Raw genomic sequence first — 27307 nt, forward strand, 5'->3', positions numbered from 1 at the left:
AGTTCAGAGACCGCCTCATTTTTGGTACGGAACGGACCTTCCTCTAACATGGCGTGTCTCGTAGAGAATCGCCACCTGGGCGCGGACATGTTTCGTCCCCAGAAATCACTGCAGGGGAGCGCAGAGAGTCTCAAGGTAACAATTCCCTAACATCTCCATATTGACTCTTGGAATGCGGCTTCCAATGTGGTACTGCGCGTGCGTAAGGCCACGCCCACATAGTGCTCCGCTACAAACCCCGGTAGGGGCGGTACGAAGGGTGGTGACCGGAAGTTGCTGCCGTTTGCAGACGCCGAAGCCTAATAGTTGTCAGGAGGCTTTCAATGCTTTGTGGAGGTGATGGGGGCCGGGGTTGGGTGAGTGTTGGGGAATAATGTGTGGTCAGTGTCGGAATAAGTAGCATAATTATATTTGACGATTTCTGAGTTATTTTACAGGCTTTTCTCTTTTATCTTATTGACGTTAAGATTTTAAAGTTGACCCTAGGACCCACGAGGTTTGGCGCATTCTGCCCCGTGTGTCTTAGAAGAGTTGATACTTTTCCTTTTGCCTCTGAGTTATTCAGAAATATGTTTTCAGTTTCCAATAGTTTAGCTTTTTAATGGATTTCGAATATTAGTTTCTGTAGTCATAAAAAGACATCCAAGGCCTAGACCGTTATATGAATTTGAATAAATATTCCACATTTCATCTATAACTAGAAACAATATAAAATTGTCTAATTGTTAATTGGCTAGTATGACATTTGTACTTTATTGTGTCTCCTTTTTCTGTTGCTGAGAGGAAAAATTCTTCACTGAGTTGGTGATCTGTCTTTTTTCTTCTTTCGTACACGAACCATTTAGATTTAAGTTCAGTACAAAGCATAAGACTTAGATTGATGTTCATTTATTTGGATGCCCAGTTACTCAAGAGCCATTTACTGAAAAGTCATATTTCTGCTAATGACTTGTTTTGTATCATTGTAAAAATTTAGTTGGCTATATCTGAGAATTGACTGTTATTTCTAGGTTCTTTATTTCTTTTCCACTAATCTTTGTTTATATTTACCATGATTGGATTTTTTAATTTTTTCAAGGCTATGAATTAAATGATCTGTAATTTTAAAAATTCAATTGTATGATCTATAATTTTTCTTCTATAGTTTGTTAATATGGGGATTACACTGATTTTTATTTGAATATTAATCTAGCCTTACATTCTTGGAGTAAATCTCACTTGGTTGCTGTGTATAATTCCTTTTATATGTGCAAGAATAAATAACACTCTGGTTTTATTTTAGATTTTTGCACCCAAGTTCATAAGAGATGTTTGTCTATAGTTTTTTTGTGTATGGTTTTAGTATAAGGATAATACAGGCCTTATTTATAAGTTGGCAGTAAAGCATTCTGTTTTCTGGCAAAGGTTGTATAGAATTATGATAATTTTTCTTTAAATGGTAGACTTTTCCAGTGAAATCATCTGTTATGGATTCAGTTTCTGCATATTGACTATTCAGATATCATTCAGTATCTTTTCACAGTGCTTTTTAAGTAGAGGTCAAATTAGTAGCTTGTGTTTTGTGGGGATTGACTATGTAAAATTGAAATTGTTCAATAATGTGTATTAAGTTGTCTTGGCCCTTACTGTCCTTTCATTAAATTTTTTTGTGGAGCCAGAGCGATAGTGGGTAGGGTGTTTACCTTGCAAGCTGCTGACCAGGGTTCACTCCCCAGCACCACATATATTTTCCAGCCCTGCCAGGAGTGATCCCTGAGCTTGGAGCCAGGAGTAAGCTTTAAGCACTGGTTGTACAACAAATTACCCTTCACTTTCACAAATTTGTTTGTGGTGCTTGGAATTAAACCCATGGCCTCACACTTGTGAGGTATGCTCTACTCTAGCCTCTTTTTCTTGCAGTATTAAATATTTTTATTAAAATATTTATTAAAGTTTTAATAAAGTTTTATTAAAGATCCATGATTTACAAAGTTACTGACAGTTGTGTTTTAGGCCTACAGTAATTCAACACCAATACTTCCACCAGTGTCAACTTCCCTCCACCAGTGTTCCCAGATTCTCTCCCCTTCTCAACCCCTACTCTAACCCTGCCTGTCAAGTTCACAGTTTAAAGTTTCAGTGGTTGCTGCTTAGATCTCATGTTTTCAGTTCTGTTGAACCTATGTTTTGGACATATGGCTTTACCCCTTCCTCATATAACTGGTATAATTGAAGCCCTGGTCCTGTTAACCCATTAGTTCTTGTTCTTTTCTCACCCCCCAAACTTGATTTCTTTCCTTTTCTGTCCATCTTCTCTGTAAACACTGGGGTCAAGGATGATCAAAGCATTCCCCTTTTACAATACATTTTCTCATCCAGTAGTCTATATTCCACAGATAAATGAGATTATACTGTGTGTTTCTTCTTCTGGCTTACTTAATATGATGTCTTCCATTTCCAACCATGTTGGAAAATGCATGTTTTCATCATTCTTTGCAGCTGCATAGTATTCCATTGTGTATATATACCACATCTTCATAATCCATTCAACTGCCATTGGATATCTTGGTTGATTTCATATCTCAGCTACTGTACTAAGTTTAGCAATAAATAATGGTGTGCATATGCCCTTTTGAAATAGTGTTTTTGTGTCCTGGTGATAGATGCCCCAAAGTGGATTATTCAGTACCATGCAATTTTGATCACTGTAGTTCCAAATTAGGTAATGAAATATCTCCCAAATTTTTATTTTTCAGTATAGTTATGGCTATTTGCAGTCTTTTCTGATTCCATACAAACTTTATTATTGATCTTTATTATTGATTTTTATAGATCCTGGAAGAATGTTACTTGAATTTGGATGGGGAGTGCATTGAATCTATATACTAGCTTAGGTAGGATAGTCATTTTAAAAAATATTGATTCTTCTGATAGTTTACCTCTTCCTAAGGTCTTCCTCTATCTCTTTCTTAAGTGATTTAAAGTTATATGGGCTTTAAATGGTACTGAAAGAAAGAGACTCTCCAATCAAGAGGTCAGAATTGAATACCCTATGACAAAACCCCACATACATAGGCAGTTGATTTTCATCAAAGGAGTTGAGAACGTGAAATGTAGTAAATATATCCACCTCAACAAATGGTGCTGGGAAATTGGATACATACATGGAAGAAACTAAAGCTGGATCCATATCTTACACCTCAAACAAAAGTCAATTCACAGTAGATCAAAGACCTTGAGATCCAACCAGAAAAATATAATGTACATTGAGGTAGATATAGACAGAACACTTCCAAAATTTGGACCTCAGAGGTGCCTTCAATGATCTAATACCACTGGCAAAGGCAGCAGTAATAACAAAGAAAAGAAATGGGACTACTTGGTATAGATCTCCAATGTCTTTTGTTAAGCTGACTCCTAGATACTTGGTGTTTTTGTATACTATTTTAAATGGGATAGACTCCTTGAATATTTTCTCCTCTCCATCATTCTTTATTTAAAAAATGCAGCTGATTTTTATGTATTGACTTTGTACCTGTCCACTTTGCTGTATTGATTTATTATTTTTAGGAGCTTTTTTGTGGACTCTTTAGGGTCTTCTAGGTATATTATCATGTCATCTGCAAATAGTGATAGTTTGAGTTCTTGTTTTCTAACTTGGATCTCTTTGATTTGTTTTTATTGCCTGATTTTCATTCCCAGGACTTCTAATACTTTGTTGAGTAGAATCAAGAGAGTGGACATCATTGCCTTGTATCTGATCTCAGAGGGAATTCGTTCAGTGTTTCACCGTTAAGTATGATACTGGTTGTAGTCTTGTTATAGATGGCCAATATTATCTTTTTTTAGGGGTAAATAATTGCTAAATTTATTTAATAATTCCACCAAGATTTGAAAGCAGAATATTCCAATTATCCCAGAAAATTTCCTTACATTTTTCTAATAAATCTTGTCTTCGTTCAGACATAATTGTCGCTTTCTTTGTATTGCCAGAAAGTCCTGTTCTTGAATATCATGTAAATAAAAGTAAATGCTGGAATTCAAATCTAGCTTCTTTCACTCAGTACACATTTTTTTAAAAACTTATTCTTTTATTGAATCACCATGTGGAAAGTTGCAAAACTTTCAGGTTTAAGTCCCAGTTATACAGAACTCGAACACCCATCCCTTCATCAGTGCACATATTCCACCACCAAGAATCACAGTATACCTCCCCCTACTCCCCCACCTCCCCAGCCCCCCACCCCAAAATGGCCAATATTATCTTGAGGAAGATACCTTTCACCCCTATTTGGTGAGGGTTTTAATCATGAATGGATGTTGGATCTTGTCAAAGGCTTTCTCTACATCAATTGATATGATCATATGATTTTTATATTTCCTTTTATTAATGTGGTATATTATGTGAATTGATTTGCATATGTTAGATCATACTTGCATCGCTAAGATAAGTCCCACTTGACCAGGGTGTATGATTTTTTTTAAGATTTTTTAAATTTTATTGAATCACCGTGAGATAGTTACAAGCTTTCATGTTTGGGTTACAATCTCACAATGATCAAACACCCATCCCTCCACCAGTGCACATTCCCCATCACCAATATCCCGGGTATACTCCCCCTTTCCCACCTTCCCCCTGCCTCTAAGGCAGACAATATTCCCCATACTCTCTCCCTAATTTTGAGCATTATAGCTTGCAGCACAGACACAGAGAGGTCATCATGTTTGGTCCATTATCTACTTTCAGCATGCATCTCCCACCCCAACTGGTTCCTCCAGCCATCATTTTCTTAGTGATCCCTTTTCTATTCCATCTGCCTTCTCCCCTCTGCTCCCATGAAGAAGTCTTCCAGCTATGGGCAGTCCCCCTGGCCCTTGTGTCTACTGTCCTTGGGTGTCAGCCTCATGTGATGCTAACCTACACACCACAAATGAGTGCAGTCCCTCTATGTCTGCCCCTCTCTTTCTGACTCATTTCACTTAGCTTGCTACTCTCCATGTTTATCCATTTATAAGCAAATTTCATGACTTCATCTTTCCTAACAGCTGCATAGTATTCCATTGTGTAGATGTACCAAAGTTTCTTTAACCAGTCATCTGTTTTTGGGCACTCAGGTTGTTTCCGTATTTTGGCTATTGTGAATAGGGCTGCAATGATGTTATAGGTACAACAATATAGGTACAGATGTCATTTCTACTGTGATCTTTTGCATCCTCCGGATATATTCCCAGAAGTGGTATTGTGGGGTCATATGGAAGCTCAATTTCTAGTTTTTGAAGGATTGTCCATATTGTTTTCCAGAAAGGCTGGACCAGATGGCATTCCCACCAACAATGAAGGAGCATCCCTTTTTCCCCACATCCACGCCAGCACTGGTTGCTTTTGTTCTTTTGAATGTGTGCCAGTCTCTGCTGTGAGATGATATCTCATTGTTGTTTTGATTTGCATCTCCCTGATGACCAGGGATGTGGAGCATTTTTTTCATGTGCCTTTTGGCCGTATGTACTTTTTTTGAGGAAACTTCTGTTCATTTCTTCTCCCCATTTTTTGATGAGTTGGAGGTTTTTTTCTTATACAGTTCTACAAGTATCATGTATATCCTGAATAATAATCCCTTATCAGATGGGTATTGGGTAAATATTCTTTCCCATTCTGTGGGCTCTTTCTGTATTTTGGTCACTGTTTATTTTGAATTGCAGAAGGGTGTATGATTTTTGTGCTATGCTGTTAGATTCTGTTAGCTAAGATTTTGTTAAGGATTTTTGCATCGATATTCATCAGGGAGTTTTATCTGAAATATTCTTTTCTGCAAGTGTCTTTGCTTTGGATATTAGTGTATGTTAGCTTTATAGGAAGAATTCCAGTGTCTTCAATATTTTGGAAGAGTTTAAGGAAGAGCTTATAGGCAGTAAATCTTCTTTGAAGGTTTGATAGGACTCACCAGTGAACACATCTGGACTGGGACTTTTGTTCTTGGGGAGATTTTTAATTACTGTTTCAATTTCCTAACTTGTAATTGGCTTGTTTAGGCTTTTTACTTCCTCCTCTTTCAGCTTTGAGAGATTACATGACTCTAAGAATCTATTTCTTTTAGGTTCTCCAGTTTAAGAGCATAAAGTTGTTCATAGTAACCTATCATTATATTTTGAATTTCTGAACGATCTGTTGCAACTTCTCTCCTTTCATCTCTGTTCTGATTTATTTAAACATTTTCTTTTTTCCTCATGAGTTTAGCTAAAGTTTGATCTAACTTGTTTATTTTTTAAGAACCAGATTAAGAATCAATTTAATTGATTCTGTGAATTGCTTTCTTGGTTTTGCTATACTGTTAATGTCTCCTCTGATTTTTATTTCCCTCCTGCTACTTTTTGGATTTGTTTGTTGTTCCTTCTCCAAATTTGTGGTGTGTGTTCAGGTTTTTGATTGGGGCTTTTTCTTCTTAATGTAGGTCTGCATTGCTATGAATTCCCCCCTTAGTAAAGCTTTTGCTGTGTTCCATAGATTCTGGTAGTTGTGTCTTCATTCTCATTAGTTTCAAGAGATCTTTTTATTTCTTCACTGATTTCCTCTTTTTTAAATTTTATTTTATTTTTTGTGAACTAGATCATATTTATTTGAACACAGTTTAAGTACAGATCAAAATCTCTTCATTTTGCATGAATCACCTTGAGGTATAGTTACAGACTAGAAACTTTCATGCTTACATTTCAGTCATACACTGATTGAGTACCCATCCCTCCACCAGTGACCATTCTCCACCACCAATTAATCCCAGTATCTCTCCTCCCCACCCTTCCCCTCCACCCCACCCCGCCTCTGTGGCAGGGCATTCCCTTTTGCTCTCTCTCTTTCTCTCCTTTTGGGTGTTGTGGTTTGCAATATAGGTATTGAGTGGCCATCATGGTTATCTATAGTCTACTTTCAGCTCGCATCTCCCATCCCGAGCGGGCCCTCCAAGCACTCTTTACTTGGTTCCCCCAGAATATGAGGCTGGCTTCCAAGCCGTGGAGCAATCCTGCTGGTATACATCTCTACTATTATTTGGTGTAAATCTCTCATTCTGTTACTTTATATTGCACAAATGAGTGCAGTATTTCTATGTCTGTCCCTCTCTTTCTGACTCATTTCACTTAAAATGATACTCTCCATGCTGATCCACTTATATGCAAAGTTCATGACTTCATCCTTTATAACAGCTGCATAGTATTCCATTGTGTAGATGTATCAGAGTTTCTTTAACCAGTCCCTTGATTTCCTCTTTGATCAATTATTGTTTAGCCGTGTTTTGTTCAGCTTCCAAGTGTTGGAAATTTTTCCCATCTTCTTTCTGTGATTAATTTCTACTTTCATGGCATTGTGGTCTGAGAAGGTAGTTTGTACAATTTCTATGTTTGTAAATTTATATATGTTTGAATTGTGCCCTGATATGTGATCTATCTACTGCAGCCTCTTATTATCCTTTTAATGGCCATTGAAGATGTAGTTACAAGTTCTGTTTAATTTTGACATTAATAATGTCTCTTCCATTTGTCAATCTTCTTAGAGGATTACCAATTTCATCAATATTTCCAAATCAATGGTTTTCCTGATTTTTCTATTTTCCTGTTTTTAAATTTATTGATTTCTGCTCCATTTATATTTTCACTTCCTTTTGTCTGATTTGAATTACTTTTGTTATTTATGTCTTTGAGGTATTTATATTATTTATTTAAGGTCTTGATTTTTATCTAATATGAATATTTAGTACTCTAAATTTCCCTTTCAATAAGTGTTTTACTTTCATTGGGAAATTTGGGGGGAACACAGGTAGTGGTGCTTGGGGAGAGGGTTGCTCCTGGTGAAGGTTGGACCATGTAGTGCCAAGTATTAAACTGGAATTTCCTTTTAAACTTCCAGAGTCTTCCTATTTGTATTTGATGTGTTTATGTCATATTTTTCTGGCCTCTTCTGTGTACATTGTGTACTTATGTCTTTCTGATCTTTGTATTAGCTTTATTAATTTACATTTTTCTTTGAAGCCCCTGTTTGATATCAGTGTTGTAATACATGACTGTGTTGGGGATGTGGCTAAGCAGTGGAGTGTATACCTTGCCTGGGTTAGGTTCTCAGTTCCACCCCAGCACTGATAGAAAGGTTACTGTAGGATTAAGCATAATTTTTGACAATAACCACTATAAGATGCTGTCCTATCTGTGAAAAACTGTCTCTTCCCTCTTTCTGTATATGTTTTTGACATTTAACCTTGTCTGGCTTGCTTGGAGATTATCTGACATTAATCGTTTCAAAGTACCAGCTCTTTGTCTTCATTAGGCACCTTATATTTATTTAAGTTTATTTTTATTACTATTTATTTTCCTATTTTTTGCATTTTTTTCTGCTTGTAATATTTTGCTTATGAAGACTTATTTTGATTATGTCACAAATGGATGTTGAATCTTGTCAGAAGTTTCCTGCATCTATTTATATAATCATACCATTTTTATCTTTCCTTTTGTTGATATATTGTATTACACTAATTGATTTGCTTATGTTTGCCTTGCATGCAGCTGACCAGGCAAATGCCCTACCTGCTGTAGTATCGCTCCGGCCCCTCATATTCTGTTTTGATGAATAACCAGAATATGTATTGACTGAACTCTGCCTACCCGACAGTGTCTAATGCCACGGACTGTATTTTGGGATACTAAGGAAATGCTTGTGGGGTAAATGTAGAGTGTTTGACCATGTGGACACTGTCTTTCCAGGTTTCTTGGCATTTCTGTGGGGTTCCTGGGCCAGACCCTGTAGGAAGGATACAGGATCTTCCTTCTGGCTTCAGCAGCTCTGGTTGAGCCTTGGGCTCCTGGGAAGAGTGAAGTTGTCAGCAAGAGAACCTGAGGGCCATCAGGAACATGCAAGCTAACCAGAGGGATTTGGGGGGTCGAGACAATTACTGTGAGGTAAGGAGGAAGAAGAGATACCCAGGGGCAGACTTCATCCAGAATAGTACCTCATTAATTTAATTTGTGTGATTTTCTCCAGGCCGAATCGCCCCTTCCTCTCCCCATTTTTAATCTTAGGTTTTAAAGTATTAAGGCTAATATCCCTTTATGATTCTTATTTATATTTATGGCTATTTCACTGCTTTGTAATTTGTAGCTTTTTAAAAAATTTTGCAGGTGGTCAAAGATGTCAAGTAGTTCTTCAATACCTCTTTAAAAAATGGTATTTTTTTCTTCCACATTCTGTTCCAGCAACTATACCCATGCTCCTGGATGCAAACACTATTTGTTTTAACAAACTCTGCTGTATTTGGGGCATTTTCTGTTGATTTTTTTACTATGAAAGGTATGGACAGATTTTTCAACAGTCCTTTTCATATAGTCAGATTTCCTATAAATATTGTTTTCAATCAGATCTACCATCATTGTTCATTACTGTGACTAACTATAGATGAGTCATGTGGTACACATGGTATGATTACTGTTTCTGTACAACTTTTTCTTTTCCCTGGAATGAGCAATTTACTGGTTATTAATTTTTTTATTTTATGCCATCAATAATTTAACCCCAGCTTCTTCTCAATTATTTAAATATTTTCTCTGTATGTTCAGACATGTTAGGTAATAATTGTAGTTTTGGTATTTACATGCACTCATATAATGTTTGCTGTATGCCCAGTAATATTGCATTTGTTATGTAGATACTAAATCATCTTCACAACAGCCTTGAGAAGTATCTCCATTTTTAGAGGGAAAATGGTTGTCTGGGCCAAGTTCACCCTGCTAAGTATAGGAGGGAGTGCTGTCAACTTTGGGAATCAATTCTTTCTGTCTTTCTCTCTGTCCTCTCTCTTCTCTCATCTTTCTTCTTTTTCTCTTTGACTTTGGGCCACACCTGGCTGTGCTCAAGGCTTACTCCTAGCAGCTGGCAGGGCCCAGGGGACCCATTTTTGACTGAGGATAGAATTACAGGCTGATGCACTCATATGTGGAATATAAAGTAGCTGTGAGGTACGAGCTAGCAATGATGCAACTTCTGGCAGAAATTCCTCTGGACTTAGTTACTAAAATACTAAAATACAGAAATCCAGAGCCTCGCGGCCGCTATTGTGACCACAGGACCTCATATCTCTTCATTCTCAGCAATGGAGAACAAATTATCAAATGCTTCCTTTCCAGCAGGTCCAACTCTGGGGGGTGGGAAACTCCAAACAATAATAGTGAGTTTTTTGTTTGAATGTAATCAAAGTAAAGAGAAAGTAAAGTGAAATTTATCAGCTACACAGGCGGGGTAGGGGGCTGGGGGGACAGGGGGTTGGGGGAGGTTTACTGTGGTTCTTGGTGGTGGAATATGTGCACTGGTGAAGGGATGGGTGTTGGAGCATTATGTAACTGAGACTTAAGCCTGAAAGCTTTGTAACTTTCCACATGGTGATTCAATAAAAAATAAAAATAATTAAAAAAATAATTACAGGCTGAAAATGACTTTTTAAAAGTTGAATCACCATGATATAAAGTTACAAAGCTTTCATATTTGAGTTTCAGTCATACTATGATCGAACACCCATCCTTCCACCAGTGCGAATTTTCTGCCACCAATGTCCCGAATTATCCCCCCTCTTCCCAACCGTCCCCCTGCCTCTATGGTAGACAATTTTCCCCATACTCTTTCTCTACTTTTGGCCATTGTGTTTTGCAATATAGATACTGAGAGGCTATGACATTTGGTCCTTTATTTTCAGCACACATCTCCCATCCCAAACGATTCCTCCACCATCATTGATTTAGTGATCCCTTCTCTATCCCAGATGCCTTCTCCCCCAGCTCATGAGGCAGGCTTCTAATTATAGAGAAATTTTCCTAGGCCTTATCTCTACTGTCCTTCGGTGTCAGTCTCATATTATATTATTTTATATTCCTCAAATGAGTGCAGTCATTCTATGTCTGTCCCTCTCATTCTGACTCATTTCACTTAGCATGATACTCTCCATGACCATTCACTTATAAGCAAATATCATGACTTCATCTTGGAAATCACTTTTGTGTGCAAGTTAAAAAAAAACACTTTTAATGTAGTTTTCTTTTTTATTCTCATATTTTTCTTGCTTTGCAAGATATTGTTTTTAAATTTTCTACCCATTTGTATCTATGATTTGATCACTAGTAGAGGATGACCCAAGAACAAGGAATTTTATTTTAAAAATTTTATTTGGACACCATGATGTATATAGGTGTTTACATGGGTTTTCAAGCATACAATTTTCCCACCTGCAGTCCCATCACCCCTTGTCCTCCCCCCACCACTGACCCCAGGTCCCTTCCCATCCCTCAACCTGACTCCTTGAAAGTTAAACTTTTAGTTTAACTGTTATAGTTTGGACTATATACTTATGATGCTGTTGGAGCTAGTGGTTTTGATATAGCTACAGATCACTTCACCTCTATTCAGCAAAGGGGCCCAAGGCCCCTGATGCAGTTTTTGTTTTTTGTTTTGTGGGGGCCCACCTGGCAATACTCAGGACTTACTCCTTTCTCTACACTTAGGAATCATATGAGTGCTTGGGTGGGGCATATGGGGTGCTGTGGATTAAACCTGCATTGGTCATGTGCAAAGCAAGCACCCCACCTGCAGTACTATGCTCTAGCTCCTAGACCCCTGATTCTTTTTTTTATGATGTAGGAGTACTGCTATTTATTCAGCCACTGATTAAACTGATTGAAGTGGACATGAACTCCACTGACCCCTAATTCTTGTCCCTATGTTGCTTTCAGGCTTCTTACTTGCTCCTCCCCTTTATTTTTTCTCTTTCCTTGAAGTTACTGCCCACTAGTTATCTGCAACTCTCTACATATGTTAGCCTCTATACCACATATCATTGAGAACATTCAGTGTTTGACCTTATCCTTGTGATTTGCTTCACTTAACATAAAATCCTAGTTCCATCCATGTTAAAGCAAATTGCATGATTTCAGTTGGGTGCTAACTCCAGGCCCTTATCATGTCTTCTCAGCTCACCTCACCCCTATCTTTAATTTTTAAATTTTAATTTAAGAATTTCCCCCTTCCTTCTCTTTTATTATTGCTGTGTTTGTGATGACAGGAGGATGCACAGACTTCATTACAGTATTTGCATACTTGGTTGTGGTGTTTGACAGGGGTTGCATAATTTGTTGCTCTGCTCACATAGTTTTATTTTGTGGTGCTTGAGCACACTTTGTATGGCTGACTAGGGTGGTACTTGGTTTTAAGTGTTCACATGATTTTGGTTTTAGTGCTTGCTGTGGATCTCATGCTTGATTGTAGTGCTCACACAGTTGTGGGGCCCACAGGGAATCACGTGGTTTGTTTTTAGTTACTTTGCTTGCACATACTTGGTTGCATACTTTTGTAAGTGCACTTTGGTTGATGTGGCACCAGAGATGACAAACAGCAGAACTGCCGAGATCATACTGGAGTATGTGGAGAAGTGCTAGAGACTGAACTCACAGCCGTACTGGCCTCAGTCTTGTAAGGCAAGCACCTTACAGCTGAGTTATCCCTGGAGACTGTATTTTATTTTAAATTAAAATATCTGGGGCCGGAGCGATAGTGCAGTGGGTGGTGCCTTTTGCCTTGCACATGGCTGACCCAAGGTTCAATTCCCTTGCATTCCATATGGTCCCCCAAGCCACACCAGAAGTGACTTCTGAGTGCAGAGCCAGAAGTAAGCCCTGAGCACCTCTGGGTGTGACCAAAAACCAAAAATTATTTTATTTTATTTTACTTTTTTGCTTTTTGGGTCACACCTGGCGATGCACAGGGGTTACTCCTGGCTCTGCACTCAGGAATTACCCCTGGCCGTGCTCAGGGGACCATATGGGATGCTGGGATTTGAACCCGGGTCGGCCGCGTGCAAGGCAAACGCCCTACCCGCTGTGCTATCGCTCCAGCCCCCCAAAAATTATTTTTAAGTTCAGTTTGGCAAAAATCATTTCGTTATTACCATTAAAAGAGTGTAGATTTTTGAGATTCCATAAAGGACATATTATGTATATTTTCTCATCATATGTTGTAACTGTTAACAAAAGATACTACCTTTACATATGGAACTTGAAGAAAAGAGGGTTCTTTCTGTTATTTTGCATAATATATAATTTTTTGATGGAAAAGGAAAATTATTTTGTGAAACAAAAGTATTTTATTTTTCCACTTTATTCAAACACTGTGGTTTATAAATTTGTTATGATGATTTGTTACAGGCATTCAGAATTCCAACATCAATCCCACCACCACTGTCACCTTTCCTCTTCTATTCTCTCCATTTTCCCAATCAACCATCAAGCCTACTCCCATAAGAGGCCCACAATAATTTATTGTTTTTACTTTTGAAATCCACTTTTTATTGTATGTAGTGCTGGTTTGAACCAAGGTCAGTGGCATTCAAAGCAAGTACCTTAACCCTTTTATTACTTCTCTGTGGGGGGGCACCCTTACCTTTTAACAAAAAACTTGGATTTCTTAATTTTAATAGTCAGACCTTTATTTCAAATTCAGATGTGTCAACTTAGCATTTCTTAACAACTAAGGAACAGAGCCTTCACAGGCTTCACAATCTTTTGCTTAGGGGCTGCCTTTGTGGGAGCCTTAGCAGCAGGCATAACTGTCTTTATAGATGATTGCTTTGCTTTCTTTGCTTCCTTGGCAGCCCTAATAGCTTGTTCCCACTGAGCCTTTCTAACGTCAGGATTCTGATTCCCCTTGGCCATTATATATACTTCAAGAGATGTACCAGTGATGGTCTTTTGGACTACATAATGAGTCCTTTTCTTTTGAATTTCTTCTGATTGTTCTTTTTTGTGCTTGCTTCTATAGAGGGACAGACCAATTTTTTTTTGCCGAGGATTTCTTTTGGAAAGGAATGCATTTTGCTTTAAAAACTGGAAAACTTTTCTGTCATTTTTGGCATAGAGCCTCCCGTGTCCTGAGTAGACCATGTACCCTCTGAAACTGCACAGCTCAACCCACTGCCAGGGAGGGCGAAAAATGTCACAGTGACATCAATCTACCTGGAATGGTGTGGCAGCATGCAAGTTCAGGAGCTGTGCAGCTGAGGTCCACAGTAATTTATTTTATATTGCTTGTTACCATTAAATGGCTAATGGAATGATTAAAAACTATTTATATAGAAGAAAATATGTGAACATTGTTGTATCTCACCATGGGGACATAAGACCTTGTCTGAGGGTTACTAAGCTGTTGTTGCAAGTTAAGCTGTCTGTGTTAATGATTTTGTTTGTTGAGATTGATTGGCTTCTCCATTATATCCATCCAATCTGGTGTGCTACTATTGGGATGTCAGTGTTGTAGAGTTTGGAGACGTTACTCCAGAAAATCCAGAATATTTAATTGGGCAGTTTGGCCAAAGTGACTTTGGAGTGTGGGAGTGGCTGCTGGGGCTTTGTTTGGATAGGAGATCACCTTGGGAGTCTCAGCTCAGCACGGGTACCTAAGAATTTTTTGCGGCTACTTGGTATCCTTTGAGATTTATTTATGAGTCTCTGGAATAAGGCCAGAAGATGAATTGACACAAAATTCATTTCCAGTATATGATAAAAGAATTTTTTCTTTTCAGAATATTCTCTTTACATAACATGCTATTTTATTTTATGGGTACAGCGTCTTATCATTCTAAAGTATTAGTAGCACTTGATTTTATTTTTAGTTTTTGCATAGTAATATAGAGTGCTCAAAAATTTAAAAGATGAAACATTTTAAAGGGCTGGAGCGATAGCACAGCGGGTGGGGAGTTTGCCTTGCACGGGGTCCTCTCAGAGAGCCTGGCAAGCTACTGATAGTATCCCACCCACACGGCAGAGCCTAAGCAAGCTACTCATGGCATGTTCGATATGCCAAAAACAGTAACAAGAAGTCTCACAATGGAGACATTACTAGTGCCCGCTCGCTCGAGCAAATCGATGAACAACAGAACAAGGACGTTTAAAAATGCGATGTCTTTGGGTTTTTCATTTTTGGCTTTTTTGCCACACCCAGTTGTGCTCAGGCCTCTGTGCACAGGGATCACTCCTGTTTGGGGCTTCGGGACCATATGGTATGCTGGGGATCAGACCCATGTCAGCCACATGGAAGGTAAGTGCCCTATTTGGTGAGCTGTCACTCTGGCCCCTCAAAGTATGAAATCTTTAAAACCTAAATTTTTCCATTTTTTCCTCATCTTTCTCCCAAATTCTCACCTTTCTCTAATAATCAGATTGGTTTTCTCTGTATAATTAGGGTTTCTTTATGCAAAAAAAAGAATTTGAGCACATATTTTATTTTCTTATAAAAATACTTTATAAATTTTTGGTAATCGTTTTGTGGTGCTAGCGACCAAAACCTCTATACTTATATCTTCACTATATGCATTCGGGTGGAGATAGCCATAGATTAAAACTTTTTTATTTTTGTCTTGTTTTTCTGTGTGGGGGGAGAGAATTATATTACACCTGGCTGTTTTCAGGTCTTATTCTTGGCTTTGTGCTTAGGAATCCTGGAATTGTTCCAGAATTTTATGTAGGGCTGGGTATCAAACCAGGCTCAGCAAGGCAAGTGCCTTATCCCTGTATTGTCTCCAACCACTAAAGTTGTCTTCTAAACAATATTTTTGTTGTGAATTATAAGCTACCTATGGAAAAGGACCGATATGCACAATATAGTACAGTGCCATCACTCTGTAGTTTTTGAGTCTATGATCAGCATTCCAGAATTCTTTTACTCCCAAAGTAACTACTAGCTGTTACAAAAATAATTTTTATTAATAGAATACCAAATCCTAGAATAAGAGAAAAAAGAGTCATAGCCTTTCGTTAAATAGATGCTGAGTGGTAGGGAGAGTGAGAGGAATGAGCCAGGGGGTCTTTTTATTTTTAAAAGGAGCCTCTCTAGTGGAACTCATGGGCACAGGGTCATTCCTGGTAATATTTTACCCTGTGTTGAGGTCCGATGGTTCAATACACTGAGCAGTGGTGCACTGGTGCTACTAGGACTATGCACAGTGGTGCTTGGCGGGGCCATGCAGTACAGGGTATTGAACTCAGGGAGCAAGATGTGCATTTTTGATGGTGGGAAAGAACTAGAACTTTGGTGCTGGGATTGGTGGCAGTTATACAATATAGCAGAAGAAACTAAATTTTTAAATTAAGTTTAAAAATTGTTTAATGTAGAAAATGCTAATGATAGCTCGCAAGAGAAGATAATTCAAAGGGCTATTAAATAAGTGATGATGGTGCTAGTCTCATTAGTCATCAGGGAAATACAGATTTAAACCGTAATTTCATTGCACTGCACTCCCACCAGAATGGTTAAAATTAAGAAGACTGACAGTGACAAGTCTTGATGCGGATAGAAGCCGTGTCAGCAACTCATACATATGAGGTCATATCATATCAACAGCTCATATGCTGCTAGTGGGAGTAATTGTTGGTACATTCTCTTTGGAAAACAGTTTAGCCTTCTTTATCAAAGCATATGCATACCACGAAGAAACAATTCTTCTCCAAAAATGCCCAAGAGAAATCCTTGACTTTTAGACCATTAGGACACATATATAAATGCTTTCGGTAACATTTATTTGTACCAGCCACAAACGAGAAACAACTGAAATGGCCATTATGAGTGAAATGAATAGATAAATGGAGCATAGTATTCAGTGAAAGAAACTGGAAATGAAAGCATTTTTTTCATTTTTATTCCTTGGCACTCCCCATTCTTGGCAAGAAAAGAAAAAGAATTATTTGAATTTATATCAAGTTTTAAGATAGGCAAAACAAAACTATGTTATGCAGGGAAGTGTGGTCATGTGGTAAAATCAGAAAGCATCGCCAGGTGTGACCCCCCAAAAAAATCAGAAACAAACCAAGGAAGTGCTTTCATTTGGAGGCAAGATACAGATTTTCTTGATTTAGGGCAGGGTTGGAAAGGGTACGAGGAAGGCTTCTGGATAAGGAGCTGGCAATACTTTTTCCACCCTCGAGTGGAAATTGGGTGGGTATTTTCCTTGAATTATTAGATAAGCCCACTATTTTGATTTTTGTGGGTTTAGGGCATAATATTTCATAGTAAAACATTTTAAGGAAAATATTTTTTTAATTCTCTAGTCATTCATTTCTTTTATTAAGGAAAATATTAAGTACCTATGATCTCTCCTATATTCCCCTTTCAAAGGCAGATACAACTATATACACGCCTACACACTACCCTATGTCTGTTTTTAAAATGTCTTAACACTTTTTTCCCTCACTTTATATCTTGGTGACCATTCAGTGTGAGTAGATTTTTCTTTTTGCTTTTCTTGGGTCACACCCAGTCATGCACAGGGGTTATTCCTGGCTCTGCACTCAGGAATTACTCCTAGTGGTGCTCGGGGAGTATGGGATGGTGGAAATTGAACCCGGGTCAGCTGCGTGCAAGGCAAACGCCCTACCTGCTATGCTATCACTCCAGCCCCAAGTGTGAGTAGATTTAATAATGAGTTCTCTCATTTTTTTAATGCTGACTCACATTCCATTATATGGATACATCAGATTATAACTAGTTCTCTATTAATATGCATTTAAAATATTTCTAGTCTTCTGCTGTTACAGACAGTGCTGTAGTGAATATTCGTATAAATATCTTTGTTAGCACCAAGGGGAATTGCAAGTTGTACTCTCAGGATAAAAATACATGCATTTTTATTTGTGATGGATATAGCAAATAACCTTACTAAGAGTTGCATCACTTCTGTTAGGATGCCTGTTTTCACCATATCCAAGGTACTGGATTATCTTGTCATATTTGTTTCTTTTCTTTTTGGCCCATCTGTTGGATTAAAGCATGGTTTCTCAGTAGATTTAATTCTCACTATTCTTGCTATGACTGAGGTTGAATATCTGTAATTGTGTATAAAGAAATATTTAAATTATTTTTTGTGAGTCATTCTTAAAATTTCCCTTGTCCACTTTTTTTTATTAGGTTGTTACTCTTTATGTATACAGTAAGGGCATATGCTCTTTATGTCCCAGATATCTTAGATGTGTTCCAAATATTTGTTTTTAAATGAAAATTTTGCTGTTTTATTTTTTTCACTTCACATAATTGAGTTGGTCAGTTTTTAACGTCAGAATTTTGTGTCATCATTAGAAAGGCCTCCCTTTTGCTTGGCCATATGTTAAGAAAAAAGAGAAAGACTCCTGTATTTTCTTTTCAGTACTTTCATGGTTTGAGTTCAGTTTTTACTTTAACTTCTTTGACTATCTGGACTTTTTTTCATTGTAGAACCTTAGCTCCAGGGTCCATTTTCACTTTTCTTCTAAATGACTATAATTTTTTTCTCAGCACCATTTATGGGTATTCAATATTTATCCCACTAACATGCAATATAACATTAGCATGGAGAGATATACTATATAACCCTGGAGTGGGGATTTCATTAATCTAATAGGTGTGATCTGAAGGATTATAATTCCTCTGTATTTATAGTAATTGGGAGGGCTATGTCTTTGATTACCCTTCCCCATTCACATTTCCAGAAATTCACTGTTTTCTTGATTGCTCTTCAAATATGTTTTATTTATACTTTGGTTTGGGGGAACACACCTGTGGTGCTCAGGGCTTACTCCTGGCTTTATGCTCAGGGTTCACTCTTGGTGGTACTTTAGGGACAATATAGGGATCAAACCTGGGTTAGCCATATGCAAGGTAAGAATCTTAACCTGCTGTACTACCTCTCCGTCCCTGCCTACCAGATACAAAAATAATGCTTTTGTCACTAAGCTTATATTAAATTTATATTATAAGCTAGAACTCACATATGAGTGAACATATTCCGGGACCTTGCGGCTGCAAAAGTGGCTGCACGACACATCATAAAACACTCTCAAAAAACATTTTGCATAATAACCACATCATATTTGATGGGGTTCAGGCAGTAGGCAATAAATCATAGGGGTAAATATATAAATATATATAAATATATGCCTGACTGGGAACACTTGTAAAGGTGATTAGAGGATGCTGCAAAAGCCTCCATCCCTCTCGGAAAGCCTGGCAAACTACCGAGAGTATCCCGCCCACACGGTAGAGCCTGGCAAGCTATCCGTGGCGTACTCGATATGCCAAAAACAGTAACAATGATGGTCCTCATTCCCCTGACCCGGAAAGAGCCCCCAATATGCCATCGGGCTACACTAGCTCACAACAGGGACGAATGGAGATGTTACTGGCACCCGCTCCAGCAACTGAATGAACAACGGGATGACAGTGATACAGTGATACAGTGAAGCTAGAACTGTTTACACTACAGTGATAATTCATGTCCTCTCTTAAATAATAAGGTAGGGCCAAAGATAGAGCTTGAACTCCCAGAGTTTGATTCTCAGCACTAAATGCCTCATCCTGCCCTTCACCAGTAGTATTGCCCCTAGACACCTGAACACGTGAACACCACTCAGTGCAAAAAAAATCCAAAAACTAAACACTTGGGTATGTTAGTTCAGGGAGCAGTCTCAAAGAGCTTGTTTTCAAGTAATACTTGTGTTTCCCATTAGTGTGTTAGTGCTGTTCTCAAAAGTATTATTGTTATTATTATTATTATCATCATCATCATCATCAGAGTTTTGGGGTCATGCCCAGCAGTGCTTAAGACTCCTGTCTTAGTTCTTAAGGGTTGCTCCCAGTGGTACTCAGGCACCATGCGGTTCCTGGAAGTGAACCCAGGTCTCTCACGTGCAAAACACACACACTAGCACTTTGAGCTATCTTTCCAGCGCTCAAATGTACTTTTGATATCAGTTTTTGTTTCTGTGAAGTGAAAATATTATGTAGTATATATAAATTATTGTCATTGCAAATTGAAAATAAGATTATAACTATACTGTAAGAAATAGAGAGTGGAAGGAAAACCAAGTGAATACTGTGGCTTCCTTATTCTTATCAAAGAGAAGGATATTGATAGACTCTGTTATGAAAACATGCATATAAATTATGGGCTTATGTTGGAGTATGTGGACTGAAATAGAAAAAAATAGGACAGGAGTTAGACAGTCAGGTGCGCATGCTTTGCATGTAATAAGATCTGTGTTCAAATCCTGCATCACATGTCCCTGTACACAGAACTGCTGGACTGTAGCCCAGAAGTGTTTCTGAGTGCCACTGGGTGTAGTCCTGGAGGGCTACAGAAGTACGGGGCTACTACTGTAGTCCCTGAGCACCACTGCAGTGAACCAGGTCATCCCCAGCACCACAGGTTCAAAGAAACACTGCAATAGCAGTCCCCTCTCATTGGCCCAGTTTGCAAAGTGTCACTGTGAGTGGCCCTGGAGTACCATGTGCCATGAACTTCTTAGGGCTTGGGAGCACATATGTGTGTGTGTGTGTGTGTGTGTGTGTGTATATGTGTGTGTGTCTTCCATATGTATAGTAACATTCAAGTGAGTACTAAGAGAGAAGATGTCAAAAATTTGATGTCTAAAGGACATTAAAAATAAACTAAAATGGACATTTATTTTAAAGCAGTTTCTTCTTACAGTGAAGATAATCCTAGAGAAGTATAGTAGCTCTCTGTGTTCCTTTTGCAAGTAAAAAGGGTGCATCGTTACACTATTGACATTTGAAAAAATAAGAATAAAAAGTTAAAGAATCAAAAAAGAAATATATGAATGGCAGGAATGAATCTTAGTGTTACAGTAATTATATAGGGTGTTTAAAATTATTCTTTAAAAGAGTCTCAAATTGAATGGTGGCAGAGCCAAAAACCGACTCAGTCTAGCATTATTTTATATATATATATTTTAAGTTACACTGAAATGACCGAGAAATTATGGAAAAACAGGGATATAAAATGATAGATGTGGCATGGAAGAACCAAAAAAAAACAAAATTTGGGGCTGCATTTTTAATTTCAGACCAGAGGCAACAGAAGGTGAAGGAAATCACAGGAGATAAAGGGAAATGACTGACATTCTTAAATATAAATTAAATATGAATTAAATATAAATTAAATATACCAAGAATTATAGAAATTATCATTACATTCATAGCTAAATATATATTCTTAAACTCTGTCAAAAACTGAATTATCTGAGATTTTATCCTGCATGTTTACTAACAAAGCTAACTAACAAAGCTGGCAGGGACCTGGGTGCCGGCAAAATAAATGAACCTTCTAAGCTAGAGAAAATAACCAGAGAAATTACGCCAATTTTTGATTCAGGGCATTGTGACATGAAGAGGACCAGCTGATGAGTACATCCTGGGTGGCTTGATTTCTAATGAGAAATAAGCCAATTTTCTTTTGCTTTGAAGAGAAGCACAGTGTGTTCTCAGACTGTTTGCTTTGTGAATATCCTTGCAAATAATAAAGCAGAACGATGTGTAGTCAGTACTGCACTCACAAGACAGAAACCTGTGAGATTTGGAGAATGGTTTCCAAACAATAACCATCCCTCTTTTCCCCACCATCCTGCTTTTTGCAGATTTTCCCCATGAGCAATAGGGCTTTCTGATTCATCTGACAGGGGTGAAGAACAAATCTGTTTAGTGTGACTCCTGTATCTTTAATTAAGGATATTATCAATAGGACTTCAAGCAGCACAGTGTGACCAATCTGCAGTAATTTGCTCAACCTTGACCGTGGAGCTTTCGGACCAGTTTGGCCCATGCAATGATTCACAAAGGTTTACTTTACAAAGCCAGGTGTTCTTCTCCTTAGGTTTCCGTAATGACCTTTTCCACTTAACCTGAGGCTCTAATCCAAGTACAGCTAAGAAGTAATTGCACAGATTGTGTTGTGGTCCAACAGGACAATTTAATTATCTGGAACAACCCTGAACAATAAACCAAGGCTGACGGTAATACCTTCCAGGGCCAAGGTTATATGGTTAATGCCTCATCTAAAAAATCAGGGACAAATTTCCTGCCATCTTTTCTAACTGGATTATTCCTGTTCACCGATTTTCTGCCCTCAGAGTACACATAAATAACAAGCCACTTATTTTTCTAGGTATCTTCTCCTAGCCGCCAAGGGTCGCTTCCTTTTTTTTTTCAGGGACCCCCAGACTCATTAAGGACTTCATGAACTCCTGCTCTCTATCTTCAACACTTGCAGGTCACTTAGGATTATTCTCTCCCTCCCCCAAACACACATCTCCATGGTTTGGGGAGGGAGGCAAGTTGGTCCCTGACTTCTACATGAGGAGTGCAATACCATGGGTCCCCATAAAAGAAGTGTGATTTACAACAGGTGGGGTCTCTGAAGTGGCAGCCAGGGACACAGGTTATTCTGCCTCCTGTGTGGCCTCTCAGCTGGCTGGCAGGCTTGAACTGCAACTTGCAGAACTGAAGAAGAAAGGAAAGCTGTGATATTCAGCTATTACAGTTGAAAGAGCACTGCAGATCTGGCCATCAGAGAACCTCACCAGGTGGCTTTGCCTTTCCATTTGGGACATAGAAGAAGATGAAACAAGGCAAAGTGTTTGACAGACAGATCATTTCTGCAAATGGTGTCAGTTCTTCTCCTGGACAGAGAATTTTTATCACTGTGCCTTGCTGGTTTGAAGAAGACAAACTTCTAATGTCACTTAATTATTCAGCAATGGAGAATGGGGAATTAGTGGGACCGTGTGTGGAATTTCAGCAGGTTCAACCAAAGGGTAAAGATCTATATTTGGTCTTATTACAGGTGAACTTGGGAATCTGATTGTGAATCATGAGAAATAGTAGCCAGCAAGTCTTATATAAGGTAAAGGGGAAACATATTCTTAGCCAAGAATTAAAAAAAAAAGGTAGCAGGATTTCTTAGCCGTTACTTTTCAGGTTTCAGGTGGAATTCAACATTGTCAGAATCCCTTATACGGTCAGGACAATCATAATGCTGCTTTTGAACAGCTCTGTCTGAAAACAAGGATATGGGGGATACCTAGGGCTATATAATTTTCAGTTCAGATTTGATATTTGGTTGTAATGTCAGCTTAGGGCACATGATAAGCTCCGTTGGAGATAGAGTTCACAAATCTACAGGATTATGCTGTGTTGCTGAATAATTGGTCAATGCTGCCTACATATGGGCCTTTAAGACACTAGGCAGAGAACATCAGCAAGGGGAGGGCAGACGATGACCAACAGGAAAATAATTAGTAATCCTTGTAATATACGTCTTAGCCAGAAGCCTATGTTGTGGCTAAGAGAAGAGTCCTTTAAGCCAGTATCAGCCTTGTAAACCCAGAAGCAATTTCCCTGAGTATACTAGCTCTTTGTCTTGGCCTATGGTGGGAACCTAAGCACAACAACAACAGTTGTACAAATGTTTCCCTGACTAGACAGGAGGAGGCTTGATTGTCTGTAGTAACTTGTATTACTGAGTTTAAAGTTGCTTGCTTTACTTCTCAGGCAATAGTTGTCTCATTTATATTTTTTAGCTACTTTAAAAATAGAATGATTCCCTTGGCCCTAGTAAAATGGCCCTCAGAAAGAGAAAGTGCTTCTAAAAAGAACTGATTTCCCCCTGAGTTGTTGTAGGCTACTCTATATTTGCCTCATCCTGGGGTGATTCAAGGTCTGGAGGGACACCTGGGTAAGAGGTGGGAGGGTTATTTTCAGTATTTGAAATTCCTGGACAAGGATCACAAAGACAGTTTGGTGTGGAGAAAACAGGTATAGATTGGCAGCCACATAAAAATACTATAGTAGGGGTCAGACACTGGTTATAATATAATAATTATTAATAATTATTAATAATTCTAGTGGGTAATGGAAGTGTAGCTCCTCAGGAAGTAAGTATCTTTGGGTGGAACTTAAAAAATCTGGATGATTGGCTGAAAAGTGGAGGAGGTTTGGGAATGTGGTCCTGTGGTAGAGCACTTACATTGTATTTTTTCAGATTCTTGAGTTGAACTCCTAACACCACAAAAACATAACAAGTGTCCTAACTGTCTTAGAAAGGTAGTGGAGAAGAAAATAGTGATCAGCAGGGATAAATGTGCTCCAGTGTTTTGTTTTCTACTCCCAGTCCAGAGGAAGTGGAGTTAAGAAGTTTGGAGATTTCAAGAGAAGCATCGATTATGTTGTGAGACAAGGTCCAGTTAGCTATGCTTAAAAGTTGGGTTGAAAATGTGGAATAGGTTAAATACCAGTATGGAAAATCAGATGTGCTGAGGAGAACATGATTAGGCATTGGCCCTGGAAGTCACGGTGAAAGACAGCAAATCTGCAACCAGTAAGCTTGAGAGTAGTAGCAATGTGATGAAAAAAATTGTGTCTCCCCCACCCACTTTGTTCATATGGTGAGGATATAAAGTAGGATGAAATCTAAGATTACTGTGAGGGAAAAGCACCCAAAGTCTTGGGTCATAAGATGATTGGATCAAAGCTTGATGGAAAAGACAGAAATATAACAAAGTAGAAGAAAAGAAGCATCATGACAGCAGTTAAGAGATTTTTAACAAGGACTGGAGATATTTACAGGAATTTGCACAGGGTTTGCAGTGAGATTTGTTAGCACAGGATTTACAGTGCATGACTGCCACCTTGGTTTGATCCCCAGTACCATATGGTCCCCTTGAGCATCACTTCTTGCAGCTTCAGCACCTCAGGCACTACATCTTTGGGCCCTCACCTTGAATCACCTACTACATTGGCTGAGTGGGCCTGCGGTCCCCTGCACACCACTTGGTAGTCCAAAATGTTTTCTAACAGAGTAAAAGACAAATTTTCATTTAGTATTAGTATGATGTTTGATAATAAACATCTCTGTTAAAAATGCCACATGTGAATGCATTGTATCTTAGCTAATTCTGAATATAACATGTAAAATTCCCTTTCTGTGAATCTTCCTCAATTAACTATGTTCATTGAGGTTTTTTCCCCCTACACTTTTTTCTTATTTTGGAACACTCATACTTTTTGTTTGTTTGGTTTGGGGTCAGACTGCTGGTACACAGGACTTACTCCTGGCTCAACACTCAGGGATCACTCCTGGTGGGCTCAAGTGCTGGGTATTGAATCTGGGGTGGCTGCCTGCAAGGCAAGCACTCTACCTGCAGTATTATTGTTCCGGCCTACAATCAGTTATTTTAGGACAAAACTACTCACCTTTTTCCTTAACAGAAACACATCCAATATACCTTGCAAACAAAGTTATCCTCTATTTCTGATAAGTCTGACTAACATATAGTGACTTCAACTTTTATCCAGAATAACTGCTGTGTTACAGAGAAAAGTAGGAGCTGTAATTTGCCTATTCTACACCAGCATTTTGTGGCTGACTAGAATAATTTATGATTTTGTGTTTCACAATTTTTAAGGCCACATATATCCTGTATGGTACAAATTTTCAGAGTGGCAAAAATGTTTCGTTTATTAATAGAACATATATATGTATATATATACACATACATATGAATATATATATATATATATGGTGGAGCGATAGCACAGCAGGTAGGCATTTGCTTTGCATGCTGCTGACCCAGGTTCGATTCCTCCACCCCTCTCGGAGAGCCCAGCAAGCTACTGAGAGTATCTTGCCCGTACAGCAGAGCCTGGCAAGCTACCTGTGGCGTATTCAATATGCCAAAAACAGTAACAACAAGTCTCACAATGCAGATGTTATTGGTGCCCGTTCAACCGAATCAAAGAGCAATTGGATGACAGTGATTAGTGATATATATATGTATATATATATGTGTGTATATATATATATATATATATATATGTGATAGTCTCACTTGAACACGTATCTTACTTATATCTTTGCCTGCTTTTTTACCACTCTGGAGAAGCTCGTGTTCTCTCTTGAAAATGTATTTTTTCTCTGTTCTGTCACATCTAAGTAAATTTTGTTCAATAAAAGCTATCTTACCTCACTAAATAAATTGTGCTTAACAGTTCAGATGTCTGTTTTACTTAGAAATGATCTAGATAGCTAATTCTTATCCAGTGCTTTAATTTAACAAATCTGAGATTTAAATGATTATCTTCAGACTGACACATCATGATATATAATTACTGTCAAAATAAAGCTTCTCGGGATTTCATTTAGTTAAATACATATTTACGTATCTCTCTCTTTTTGTGTGTGAAGAAAGTTTATCAAAAGGGAGAGAAAAGGAAACTCACTCCAGGAGAAAGTAGGCTTCCGAGAGAGGACAGAGCCCCCTGAAGTCAAATAAGGGAATTACACAGCCCAAGGAATTCCTTATTGTGATGTGGGTGAGGAAGGCCAGATTTATATCGTTCGTTGCTTTAAATCGCTGGTGAATATAATGTTATCTTTGAAATAATTTAATTTTTACATTTTAGGAAGAATATATCTCAAAAGAATTATGTATGTTTCTGTTCAGTTTCCATTTTTCATGTAGAAAAATCACCTAAAAGGAAGTTCTTAGATTGTCTTGGACTTCAGTTTGTTATTCTTAACCTATGTCCACTCTCAGTAGAAACAATCAAGAATTGGCTAGCCTCTAGGGACTGTGATGATGTAGTTATTTGTGGTACTTTGGAATGGAAAACAAGGTGGCAGTTGTCCATAATGTGCCAAGATTCTCCCTCCATCTTGGTGGATGGAGGAAGATGTTGTCTTTTAGAATGCTTCAGGCATTCTTCTTCAGGCAAATACTTTACCAATGAATAGGATGAATTTTCATTGCATCCTATTTCTTACATGAGGGCATGCTGTGTTCTTTCTTTTTTTAAAAGATTTTTTGGAAACTGCTTTTTCCTCAGTGCTAGAGAAGGCCACACTATGTGTTTTTTGGGGAACTATGTGATACTAGGGATCAAACTCAGGGTTCCTGCATGCAAAGTAGCCTTTTGAGCTTTCTCCCTGACCCTGTTTTCTTGATATTGGGGGTATAAACACACAGAGCATTATATTGTTTATTGTGGGGTTATGATACTGATAGGAAAAAAGAAATCCTGGTTTACACCAAACAAAGTAGTATTATTTGAGAACTTGGTCTCCTTATGTGCTGTTTTGCTTAAAGTTTCACTTTGCAAGAACCTGTTGAAGACATTAAATGAGAACTTCATTATAGTGGCTGTATATCTTTATCATATTTATCTTCCTTCTTTACTAGAAGTACAGGCATATTGGAGATTGAGTTCTTTGGCATTATTGCTGGTTTTTCTAATTCTTTTATAACAGGGTTTTATTCCCTCTGTCTGAACTGTCAAGTGGTTCCCTGGGGCCACTGCTAGCAGCTCTTGGTCAGTCAGGCCAGCAGCAGGTTAATTGAAGGATCTGAGATGCAGTTCTTTGAAGGTCCTGTGTGGGGACCACATGGGCCACCCCGTTGTTTCTTAGGTTCACCAGGGTCATATCTGATAGTTCTAAGG

The 27307-nt window shown here is 38.3% G+C and overlaps 1 protein-coding gene and 1 non-coding gene across 5 annotated transcripts in view; both read left to right on the forward strand.

Moving 5' to 3' along the window:
- Window positions 1–272: 272 nt before the first annotated feature.
- LOC101545503 (zinc finger protein 81) overlaps window positions 273–27307 on the forward strand; it is an 84649-nt gene continuing 57614 nt past the window's right edge. For 2 of the 4 annotated variants that reach the window (XM_055120224.1, XM_055120226.1), the window contains exons 1-2: window positions 279–356; window positions 8725–8919. In XM_055120224.1, the coding sequence (XP_054976199.1) occupies window positions 8872–8919 (48 nt within the window). In that variant the 5' untranslated portion in view covers window positions 279–356; window positions 8725–8871. Of the gene's footprint in view, window positions 357–8724; window positions 8920–27307 lie in introns of all 4 variants that reach the window. The other 2 variants (XM_055120227.1, XM_055120225.1) reach the window with 2 other exon arrangements.
- LOC129400703 (small Cajal body-specific RNA 24) lies at window positions 20471–20587 on the forward strand. Its single transcript, XR_008627889.1, has one exon. It is a non-coding gene; the product is annotated as a small Cajal body-specific RNA 24 (non-coding RNA).

Source organism: Sorex araneus, chromosome X (genome assembly GCF_027595985.1).
Source record: "Sorex araneus isolate mSorAra2 chromosome X, mSorAra2.pri, whole genome shotgun sequence".
Taxonomy (NCBI): domain Eukaryota; kingdom Metazoa; phylum Chordata; class Mammalia; order Eulipotyphla; family Soricidae; genus Sorex; species Sorex araneus.